Source organism: Pristis pectinata, chromosome 10, assembly GCF_009764475.1.
Source record: "Pristis pectinata isolate sPriPec2 chromosome 10, sPriPec2.1.pri, whole genome shotgun sequence".
Lineage (NCBI taxonomy): Eukaryota > Metazoa > Chordata > Chondrichthyes > Rhinopristiformes > Pristidae > Pristis > Pristis pectinata.
Genome location: NC_067414.1, coordinates 58909199 through 58921991, shown reverse-complemented (window position 1 = coordinate 58921991; position 12793 = coordinate 58909199). Strand labels below are relative to the sequence as shown.

Sequence of the window (12793 nt, the reverse complement as noted above, 5' to 3'; positions counted from 1 at the left end):
AAATGCAAGGGTTACGTGGTGCAGTAGAGGAACCTGAAAGATGCTTGAGGGTATTGTATCTGTGGGATTGGTTTTCATTTCAACTGGGCCAGGACATCATCTTGAAGGGAAAGTTGGTAGTAGAATAGATGTGGTCGCTCACAGGAGATTGTTCAACTAGATTAAAACACATGGTGCAACACGAGATGCTGAAAGAACTCAGTGGATCAGGCTGCATCTATGTGGGAAATGGACAGCAAATTTTGGGTTGTGACATTTCATCTGGACTGAATTCCTCCAGCATCTTGTGTGCAGCTAAAGTTCCTCCATGTGTTGCTCCAGATTGCAGCATATTTCCAGTTTTGTGTCTCCTTGCAACACATGGAGTTGGGAGTGATGTGCTAACATGGATGGGTGGGATCTGATAAAGCACAGCTTGGCAGGCTGTAGGTCAATAGATTCATAGATAGTAAGGATGACAAAGAATTATTTAAGGCTTGATCAAGAAAAAGGCATGGCAGGTATGGGTAACTTGGATGGAGGAGAGAAGTTAAAGAAATTTGGAGATCAGCAAGGGGCTATGAAATATCCTCGGCAACTTAGTTTAAGGGGAATCCCAAAAGAGTCTGTAAATATCAGGAGCAAGAGGATGGGTCAGGGTAAAAGTGTGTACCCTTAGAGACAGAAGGGGTAATTTGTGACTAGCCAAAAGATGTGGACACTGGACAGCACAAGGGGATGTGTGCAGTTTTGGATACCATCTTTTTGGAAGGATGTGGTTGCACTGGAAAGAGTACAGAGGAGATTCACCATGATGCTGCCTGGATTGGAGAACTTCTGTTATGGGAGAGATTGGAGACTTGGTAGAGATGTATATATTTTCAACAAAAAAGGTATGGATAAGGTGGATAAAAATCTCCTCCCATGGTGGGGGTATCAAAAACTAGAGCTTGTGTTTAAGGTGAGAGGAGAAAGTTTTGTAGGGGATCTGAGGGGAATACTTTTCAGTGGTTGATAGCTGAAACTTAGTGTGAGAGGTGGTAGTGGAATTGGAAATGATCACAATGCTTAAGAGACAATTAGGCACTTAGCAAAGCATGGAAGAGTGCAGATCTAATGCAGGCAAATGGCCCTGTTTCTGTGCTGTACAGCAGATGCAATGAATGGAGTGGTATGGCAACAGTGCAGGAATATGGTGTTGAGGTGGAAGATAAGTCATGATTTCGAAGAGCAGGTTCAGAGCCATGTGGTTTTGTGTCCATTATGTTCCCTTTTATTTCTACAGATTTGAGCCTGAACTCTTGCAGAGATCTTGGGACTTGAGTGTAGAATCAGAAGGGAGGAATTCAAAAACAGGAAATAGAAGGTACAATATTAGTAAATTCATTGAGAAGGTAGTGGAAACAAGCTTGGAGTATCTCTAATTTGACAGCGATTTATGATGAACTTCATTGCAGAAAGGTAGATGGGCTTGGAGCTCTTGTGGAAGAATTGTATGACTATCAATGAAGCTTGGGCAGGAATTGTAACATTGCAAAAAGTTCAATTTGAGAATTATGAAGATGGCTGAATGATATTAGTTGTGAACATTGTTATTGCTTTGAAGAGGGAATGCTTTCGGAGAAGAATGATCTGATTAGGAAATAAACTACAGGCTTGTGGTTGTATCACAGCAGGGAGATGTTACGAAGAACAAAAAAATTCTTCCCACTAATAAAGTCTGTGGGCTGCTCTATGAGCAAGAGATATCAGAGGGATATGTATATCTTGGAAAGACAAGTAATTGCACATGCTGGAAATTCCAAGAGTGTTGGAAATATTCAGCAGGTCAGGCAGCATCTGTGGAGAGATGAGGTTACGTGGCGGGTTGATGATGCAAATTCAAAGCTGGTTGTTTGAAATTGTTAAATTCAATGATGAACCCAGAGGGCTACCACCTCACCATATTAAAGGTGAGGTTTTCTTTGAGATTGTATTGGACTTGGTTCGATTAAGTAAGTGTCATGGAGAATTAAAATGGCCTTGATCTGGAGATGTATAACCTTTTAAGGTGAGTTGGGACAAATATTGAATGGGATAAAAATTGCGATTCAGCATCTTTTTGACTTGATTCATTACCAGGCCCAGGTACAAGGTCCATGCCTATCAAAAAAAAAATGAGGGATGAAGTATGGGGGATGAAGTATGGAGGTTGAACCATTATTTTGCAATTTTCCTGCCTCCAATCGTAATGCCAAAGTAATGTCTGACTAACTTACTGATTTCAGTAATGATACCTGAAGATTGCATGATGGTCAATCCAGTGTAGTACACTTGATTCAGTGTGCATATTGTGGTCTTTGCATATGGCAAATAAATTCCTGAACATAGAGACCAAGTAGTAGTTTTAGTGAATGCTTTGCAGAACACTTTCTTTTACTATAACAAAGGTGTTCTTGAACTTCCAGTTGGTTTTCACATTAATTCTTCACCCTGTTCTCTCAGGTGTCATGCATTACTTCAGAATGGCTAATAGCCTTCCAACTTGGCACACTGACAATGGAGATGAGACTGCAGGTGCTGAAATCTGGAACAAACCATTTGTTGGAGTGACTCAGTGGGTTGAGCACTTGTATTTGTGGGGGAGAGGAACTGGTTCTGATGCAGGTTTTTGCAAGTTGGCAATCTTTATAACACCGCCCCCCCCCCCCCCCCCACACATATGCTGCTCGACCCACTAAGTCCCTTCAGCAGATTGTTCATGGAATATGACAATCTTCAGGATTTGATATTGAACTGAATTATAGCACTGTTTCCTCTTGCATTGACTGGTCTTTGAGATTTCATGTGTCACTTATTTACCCCTCCAAATGTATTTCATTGTTATTCACTAGCCTTTATCACTCTTTGAGCAAACATCAGCACCACCACCTCTTGAGACTGGTCATCACCTTTGTTAGCTCCATTGCTTTCAGACAAGCTATTTGAAATGTAAAATATTTGAGCATGCAGGACCACGTGGGAAAGGAGGAACAGTGGGGTCATTAAATTTGCTTCTCAGGCTCTTGTTTTGGGATGGTCTGCATATCATTAATATAAAATGGTGATACACATTCCTTATGAGAATTTCTTTACCCATGTTTTAAAAAGCAGGTTCTTGATGTTAATGATGTCAAATGGTAATGGGTTTTGTGAAGCAAATAGAAAATATTGTTTTTGAATTTTGCAAGTGGAAAAAGTGAAATTGCTTTTCTGTCATGGATTGAGTGCACTTAATGGTGTAGTTTGCTAATCTTGTATTAATAAATTGGCTTGTTCAGAGCTTGATTTCTAGCACCACTTTATTTCCAGCTTTAAAAATTGATCATACAATGGTTCATGATGCATACTCATTGCTGATATATAGAGTTAGGATTTACTGCTGGATCTCTGTTCATATGCTTCACATGGGTCATGTAAGTTTATACTGGAATAGTTTCTAATGTTGAGCTTGACAATATCCTATGCAAAAGTACACAAGCAAAACAGATCTTTCCATGTGTTGTGATGATTCCATGCCTTGGAGTTGAGGGAAATGGAGACAAATTTGACAGGAAGGGTGGAATACAGGATGGAAGGTGTTATATTTGAATGCACACAGTTTGCGAAATAAGGTAGATGAGCTCAGAATGCAGTTAGAAATTAGCAGATATGATGTTGTGGGCATCACAGTTGTGGTTGAAAGATCACAGCTGGGAGCTGAACATCAGTGATACACATCCTGTCAAAAAGACAGGTAGGTGGGCAGAGAGGGTGGTGTGTCTCTGGTTTAAAAAATGCAATTCTATCTTTAGCAAGGAGTTGTATAAGATCACAAGATGTAGCATCCTTGTGGGTAGAGTTAAGAAACTGCAAAAGTAAAAACTCCCTGATGGGAGTTGTTTTCAGGCTTCTGAATAGCCAAAATGTGGGCTACAAATTACAACAGGAGATGGAGAAGGATTGTAAAAAGGCCAATGTTATGGTGGTCATGGGGATTTCAGTATGCAGGGAGATTGCAGGAAAATCATGTTGGTACTGGATCCTGAAGGAAGGAATTTGTAGAATGCCTACGAGATGGCTTTTTAGAGCAGCTCGTGGTCGGACCCACTAGGAAAAAAGCAATTCTGGATTTGGTGTTGTGCATTGAACCAGATTTGATGAGGGAGCTCAAGTTTAAGGAGACCTTGGGATGCAGTGATCATAATATGATAAATGCACCCTGCAGTTTGAGAGGTAGAAGCTGAAATTGGATGTATCGGTATTACGGTTGAGTAAAGGTAATGACAGAGGTGTGAGAGAGAGGAGCTGGCTGAAGTTGATTGGAGGGGATCCTACCAGGGGTGACAGTAGAGCAGCAATGGCAGGAGTTTCTGGGAATAATTCAGAAGACGCAGGATCAGTTCATCCCAAAGAAGCAGCATTCTAAAGGGAGGATGAGGCAACTGTGGCTGACAAGGGAAGTCAGACAGCATAAGTGAAAGAGGGCATGCAACATTACAAAAATTAGTTGGAAGTTCAAGGATTGGGAAGCTTTTAAAAACCAACAGAAGGCAACTAAAAAAGCAATAAGGGCAGAAAAGATGAAATATGAAGGTAAGCAAGCCAATAATAAAGGATACCAGAAGTGTTTTCAGATCTATAAAGGGAAAAAGGGAGGCAAGAGTGGACATCAGACTGCTGGAAAATGACGCTGGAGACAGTAATGAGGAATATAAATGGCAGATGAACTGAATAAGTATTTTGCGTCAGTCTTCACTGTGGAAGACACCAGCAATGTGCCAGAAATTCAAGATTGGGCAGCAGAAGTGAGTGTAGTCACTTTTACAAAGGAGAAGGTGCTTGGGAAACTGAAAAGTCTGAAAGTAGATGAGTCACCTGGACTGGATGGATGACACTGCAGGATTCTAAAAGAGGCAGCTGAAGAGATTGTGGAGGCATTACCAGTGATCCTTCAAGAATCATTTGTCAGAAATGGTTCTGGAGGACTGGAAAATCGTAAATGTCACTCCACTCTAAGAGTGGGAGGCAAAAGACAGGAAATTATGGGCCAATTAGCCTGACTTCAGTTAAGACTTAAGATGTTAAGAGTCCATTATTAAGGATGAGGTTTCAGGGTACCTGGAAGCTCATGATAAAATCAGCCGAAGTCAGCATGGTTTCCTTAAGGGGAGATCCTGTTGATTACTTGGATATTCAGAAGGGCTTTGACAAGATACCGCACCTAAGGCTGCTAAATGAGATAGGAGCCCATGGTATTACAGGAAAGGTACAAACATTGGATAGGAGATTGGCTGACTAGCGGAAGGCAAAGAGTGGGAATAAAGGGGGCCTTTTCTCGTTGGCTGCCAGTGACTAGTGGTGTTCCGCAGGGGTTGGCGTTGGGTTTGCTACTTTTCATGTTATATTGTTAACTATCTGGATGACTGAATTGAAGGCTTTGGCCAAGTTTGCGCATGTTTCAGAGGTGGGGGGCAGGTGGTGTTGAGGGAGCAGTGAGTCTGCAGAAGGACTTGGACAGGTTGGGAGAATAGGCAAAGTTGCACATGGAATACTGTGTAGGGAAGTGTATGGTCATGCACTTTGGTCAAAGGAATAAAGGCATAGACTATTTTCTAAACGGGGAGCAAATTCAGAAATCATAGGTGCCAAAGGATCTGGGACTTCGAGTGCAGGATTCCCTGGAGGTTAACTTGCTGGTTGAGTGGGTAGTAAGGAAGGCAAATACATTGTTAGCATTAATTTGAGAGGACTAGAATATAAAAGCAAGGATGTCATGCTGAGGCTTTATAAGGTGTTGGTCAGACCACATTTGGAGTACTGTGAGCAGTTTTGGGCCCCATGTCTATGGAAGCGTGTGCTGGCATTAGAGAGGATCCAGAGGAGGTTCACAAGAATGATCCCAAGAGTGAAAGGGTTAATGTATGAGGAGCATTTGAGAGCTCCAGGCTTGTACTCACTGATGTTTAGGAAAATGAGGGGGAATCACATTGAAACCTACCAAATATTGAAAAGCCTGAACAGAGTGGACTTGGAGAGGATGTTTCCAGTCGTGGGAGAGTCCAGGACCAGAGGGCACAACCTCAGAATAGAAGGACATCCCTTCAGAAACAGATGAGGAATTTCTTTAGCCAGAAGGTGGTGAATCTGTTGAATTCATTGCCACAGATGGCTGTGGTGGCCAAGTCATTGGTATATTTAAAGTGGAGGTTGATAGGTTCTTGATTAGGAGAATGGGGTTGAAAGGGAAAAATAAATCAGTCAAGATTGAATAGCAGAGCAGACTCAAAGGGCTGAATGGTCTAATTCTGCTCCAATGTCTAATGGCTTTATGGAAAGTTGTATTGGGTCCTGATATATTGAGTTGTTAACATGGCAGATCTTTCCAGATGTTTGATATGCTTCATTTGTTTGTGCAAAATTTATCAAATTCATCTGTTCACTAACCATGACAACTTAACCCCTCTTCTCTCTCCCCCCCCCCCCCCAAGTCTTTCATAAATTATTTGTTATTATTGTACAGATCCAAGTTGTAATAAATGTAGTTGCTGCATCTGGATTAGTAAAGTCCTTGGTGAAAATAGAATTGAGTCCAAGGAACAGTGACATTTCAAGAAATAAGTCAGACTCCTTTAAATGGTGTGAGGTTCAGCAATCTTTTGGTTAAAGTGCATATTATGCAATGTTGATACCTACCACAGGCTACTATTTTGATTTCTGATTTGATGACTATGCAATTTTCTTGACCTAAATATGCTTAAGTTGTCATTCTTGGGCAGCTGAGAAGAGTAGTGGTGTTGTACCTTGGTATATTCTCTAATTGTAATAAATTTCTCTGGCTTTTGTTCCTGTCAAAATTTGATTGTCTTTAAAGGTTAATGTAGAATAGACACCTTAATCTAAGGATTTGATGATTTTTTTTTTATTAATCACATGCGACGCTATTTGTTGAAATTGGTTTAAATCTTTTAATTATAACCACAGAGCTTACACAAGCTTTATATTACTGCTCAAGAAAAACTATGCTAAATGGACCTTCAGAGTTGTTATCACTAACATACGCAGTGAGATTTGTTTTGTGGCAGCAGTACAGTGCAAGACCCAAAATTACTTAAGTTGTTAAAAATTAGTGCAAAAGAGGAATAACAGGGTTATGTTCATGGACTATTTAGAAATCTGATGGCAGAGGGGAAACTGACAGTTTGATTTAAAGTTCTGCTCTTAAGCGTTGCCACTGTCTGTGTTGCACGTAACTAAAGAATAAAATCACCTAAAACCACTGTCAAATCTGAAATTGAGCTGCAGCCATGAAGTGTGAACCATATCATACTTTAATGTTTACCTGCTGATGTGGTTATGATGTTGCATGTAATGTGTTGTAAAATGTTCTGCCATTCTCTATATAATGAAGTAGTTGCAAATGCAGTTTGCTCACACAGCTGGGATTCATATTGCACAAGTCATGGATTGATTTAATGCTGACTGTTACAAAATAAGTTGTGTTCATCTCTATTTCAGGAGCGAAGTCGGCAGTAAGCAAAACACATTCTTCCTCAAGTGGAGGTTCACATATTAGTTTAGCTGAAAAATTATGAATGATTAGGTTTGTTGACCTTTTGAGTAGCAGTGTAAGATATCACTTTAGTTTATATTGAAGCAAGTAATAGCCGAATGATTTGGTTTGCCTTTTCCTGTGCCCTACCTTCATGTATATTTTTAAATTTGGTCTATTTTGAGCTGATGGTTCATGAATAAGCATGGGACAAATTAAACTTCAAAATCTGAATTGGATGCTGAATCCTGTTTCTTGTTCCTGAAATTGAAACCTTGAGTCACACAGAACTTCACATGTATGCTTGGCAGGTAATTCTTGATCATCTGGTTCATGATATGGTGTATTCTGATTTTTTTTTCCTTAAATATTTTGGTTATACTTGAATTCATACTGTGTAACTAATTATCCATGAATAGCTCTTTTAAAAAAAATTGCAACAGCAGAGTTCTGCTACCATGAATTGATAGACAAGATTAATGTCTAAAGACAAAAGGTATTAAACTTAACTATATTTCTTCCCTCTCCCTTCTCTCACTTACAAGTTATGCATTTTTTTCAAGCAATGTATGACCTATATCAAAACTGTAATCATTGCTGAACTAATTTTTGAAGTGATCTTCATGAAATTCACATTGGTTGTTTACCAAATTTGTGGACTTGATCTTTAACCATAAATTAACCTGAATTCTAGCCTAGAGTCATTTGTATTTTGAGATGAAGATACCTTAAGTTCTGATTCCATAATTTCAAAAACTCAAATTTCAGATCAGATTTGCTGCAGATCTGAATTAAGTTTGTCAATATCTTTTGCATGTCTATACCTAGGACTTGTGCTGATTTGCCTACATTAAGGGGAAAGTGTTGAAGTGTGATTTTGATCAAGATTCTGGCCTAAGTAACTAGATCACATGTTAAAATACTTCTCTTTAATTTCAGGAATTGACTTTAAAATCAAAACAGTGGAACTACATGGAAAGAAGATCAAATTGCAGATATGGTAAGGTGAATCTTTTTATGGATTGAAAGATGCAAGTGCTCCATGAAAACCTGTGCAGATTTTTTGTGGTTTGGTTGTTCTTTCAAGTTCTTGTTGAAATTCTTAAATATCCTTCCTAAACAATGTCACTTATGATTGCAATAGCTTTATGTTGGAGGTTATTACATGGTGTGCATCTCAAATAGAACTGAAAGGCTGAATCTCCTGTATTCCTCAGTCCATCAACACTGACTTCAGAAACAGCTGCCATTCAGTGCATTTCTTTCAAAATGTTGGTGTTGCATGCAGATTTGATTCACTGATTTCTTTGAGTTTAAAGTGTTCAAGACATTATTCCTTAGAAATAAGCAAGCCTGGATAATTAAAAAGCAGATCCACTGGGGGATGGGTCTTCTCCCTGCTTTCAGCTCCTCTCTTGCACCTGCCTATCACTATCTCTTAACTGTATCTACCTATCACCAACCTGTGCCCACCCTGCCTCCCCTCTTTTGACCACCTATCACTGCTCTGCTTTTCCCTCCTATATATTGTGCTTCCCCTTTTCCTATCTTCAGTCCTGAAAGGGTCCTGACCCAAAATGTTGACCGCCTGCTTCTCTCCTTGGATGCTGCCTGGCCTGTTGAGTTCCTCCAGCATTGTTTTTCATCTGGATTCCAGCATCTGCAGTCCTTTGTTTCTCTAGTATACCTGCTTCAATGTTCTGTGAATATAAATTCGTGAATTCCTGCAAGTTACATTTGCAACAAGGCAAGTCCATTGTGCCGAACATTGCTTCCTGACCTACCTTTTGTTCTTTTCATATGCTGACTGAGGATGGATGGATCTGTATTGCTAGCATTAGCAGTTTGTTAATATAAATTCTTTTTATTTATGGAAGAAATAAGGTGTATTGTTTCCTTCCTACAAGGGCAGAACACTGAAAGACATTGTAATATTTTTAAAATGCACAACATGCTTAATCAGGAAGTTTTCTTGCATTCGCAGTAAATGAGGCTGTTTACGAAGCAGCAATCAGAACTCAAAACAGCAAATTTCTTTCCCACCTTTTCCCCCCATGTATTAATTTGGGGGATAGAATTGATTTGGGTATTCTGCCAAAGTGATTTTGGTTTGTATATTTATCTGAGTACTTTAAACCATTCCTTCAGGGAGAAACTTCAATCATCTTTCCCCTCACATGTAGAAATGCTCTCTCAAGCCCCAACTCTTTTGAGAATCATTTATAAGCCATAATCTTTTTCCATACTTCATTCAGAAGCAATGATTTATCACCCTGTTGTTCTCTTGAACTTGTAGTGTAAACTGCATTTGAGCATGGTATAAATAAAATTTCATTTAGTATGAGGTAGATGGGCCTTTCCTATTTTGCAGCAGGGAGTGAGAATTGAGATTGTGGAAAGTGAAAATATAGTCAGGATGGATGGTCTTTACAGTTGCCAGTGTGACCTCAGTGTTATTGATGTGTTTTCCCAGGGTGGTTGAGGATGGAAATCCAGAGGGCTGGAGTGCCAAGGAGTCTATCTAGTCCTTGTAGGGAGGCAACAGTGTCGGTAGAACTAAGGTTCTCCCAGGGGGATATGGGCAACTGGTACCAAAATTAACAATCTGAGCCACAAAGATCATAATCATCTGGCTTGCTGACCAAGTTGCACTAAACTTGGCAGAGGATCAAACAGGTTAGAGTGAATGCATGTTTGGGAAAAGTGGGTTAGATTCTTCACTGGCACTGTACTTAAAAGCTGTTCTGTTGGAATGGGCTTCACTGCAATCGTGCCAGGATGTGTCCTGACAAATAGCTAGGGCTTTAGGCAATGCACTAGTATCTGGGTGAATGTTCAAATGAGAAATTTTGTGAAACATTAAACAAGGCCATAGTACAGTATAGGAAAGTTAGGTATTGTGAAAGCTCAAACTGAGACAGTGGTAGACTTATTGTGTGAAATGGTTCTTTTCAGCCTTAAGGATCAAGGACTCTGTGATTAAACTAGTTTTGATATCCAAAGCTTGTGTCCAAAGGCAAACATGGGAACAGAATGGATGGGAACACACACACACACTCACATACACACAGGAGACCACGAACGTGAAGGGGAAATCGCAACTGGGATAAGATTCACACACACGCTGATGCACACAATAACAATGTACAACTTCAGGATATAATACTTCAATGCTTGACCCACACTAGCATTGGCCATAAGACTGCCTGGAATCTGAATGAAATACTCCCAAACCACATGGTGATGTAATCTTACCAGTGATCTCTGCAGTGTTGTTTCACTACTCCTGGGGTCATCAAAAGAGGAAGGGCTAGGGGATTGCAGCCCTTTTTATGGTGCTAGGAGGCTGGGTGGAGCCTCACTGTTGTGATTTAAAGGAGCCAATGGTCAGGCAAGTTCAGAGACACAAGGTACTCTCACCTGAGGGATGGGTGGAGCTGCACCTTGATTGTGGTATAATTTCTGATCTGAGGAGCAATGCTGTCCTCTGGTCAGTGGGGGTCAGTGTTGTTACTGTCACGTGACAGCCATGTGGATTTCTCACAACACTTAAGCATTAGAGAATTTTGGAAACAATGGTGACAGTGATGCAGGGAGAAAGACAAATGCAGTTTTAAGAGCTTTAACAATTATTGAAAGTAGCAAAGTAGATATTGGTCCCTTGGCAGAGATAGAAATTGCAACAAATGAGGAAACGTCAAATGTTAAACAACTTTTGTGTCTGCCTTAACACTTTATGCCTCTTCACATAATATGCTAAAGAATATGAAGTGAATGGCATAGAAAAGTAGGTGGGATAACATGAAGTGATATCAACAAAACTTAAATCATTGTCACGCTAGAGTGAACATTAAATGTTGGTGTTCAGACACATCTGGGTATAATTGTGTAAGGAGCACACAAATACAACAAGAAATTAAGGAGGCTGGTGGAATGTTGGCCCAGTTACAACAAGGTTGGGGAGAGTAAGGAACTCTTACTACAAAAACTCAAACTTTCAGGGTTTTGGTCTCCAGGAGAAGTGGTGCAGTGAGGGTTCACTGCATGTGATTTCTGCAGTTTGCTTTGATCATGCTGGATGGGAAATGTGTCTGAAATATGCAACATTTTTACGATCCTTCGGTTGATGAAGCTATGAGGCTATTGCACATTTTGAGCCTAGAATTCTTGGGTGTTGTCTTAATATATGGTGTCACTGCTTAAGGCTAAGGAAATTCTTTGAGCTTTATCAGCTGATGCTGAATCATTAAATGTTCAGGCTCAAATTGACAGCAGCCTACCAGCCAGAACAAGTTTGGGATATGGGAGGAAACTGAAACACTTTGAGGAAAACTACAAAGTTGTAGGGAGAATGTGCAAACTCCATCACAGCTACTGAGGTTAACATTGGGTTGCTGGAGCTGAGGCCACTGGTTATGTAGAAACTTAGAAAACCTACAGCACAATTCAGGACCTTCGGCCCACAAAGTTGTGCCTAACGTGTCCCTACCTTATAAATTACTAGGCTAGTTCAGTCAGATCAATGACCAAGGACTACAGATGAGACTTTTGTCTTGGTGGTCCTCAGCATACAGATTGTTTGTAAGTTAGAATGTGGGAGACCAGAAAGGTTGTCATTTCTTTATATATTTTGGAAGGACACAATGCATTATCACTATACATCAATGTGGTTTCTCAGCTTGAAGTATTAACTACATTAGGATAATCACATTTGCCCAGGTTTTGTGCATTGGTGTGTGAATGTATAAGAATTGCCTGCTTGAGGAATTTGGTGGCCAGCATGGTCAAGTTGAAGCTGCTTTCCCATGCAAGTTAACTGAAATTGCAATATGGCCAATGTATTGATTCCCATGTGCTAGAATTTAGACTTTTACAAAATTTTACTAATAGCTTAAATACTGAGTAGAGAAATTGAAGCTCTCAAATTCAGGCTCTCTTAAAACAATATACAATCTGACCATATGCAGGGTTGTCAAAATTTATTCAGACAGTTGGCTGAAGCTAAGCATAGTAAAGTTCCTGTAAACTCTGTAGTTAATGAAAAGTAAGGTCTTGTTCTAATTTCTAAGCAACGCCGAGACACCTGTTTCATTAGCAAACATTGGTGCCTGTTGTCGTCCATTTTAGTCACTTGTTATTCGATATCTGTTGAGTAAAGTCTTTGTCCTTCCCATTGTCTTGGCCAGCATCATACATAATTTTGATTGATTTCGGTTGTTTTTCACTATTCCAACCATCTCTTAATTTGCTAATTGCTCTTTCCTG

At 39.9% G+C, this 12793-nt stretch overlaps 1 protein-coding gene across 1 annotated transcript in view; it reads left to right on the top strand.

Moving 5' to 3' along the window:
* rab10 (RAB10, member RAS oncogene family) overlaps positions 1–12793 on the top strand; it is a 45199-nt gene that overhangs the window by 15443 nt on the left and 16963 nt on the right. The window contains exon 2 of the mRNA XM_052024667.1: positions 8468–8528. Coding sequence (XP_051880627.1) covers positions 8468–8528 — 61 coding nt within the window. The remainder of the gene's footprint in view (positions 1–8467; positions 8529–12793) is intronic.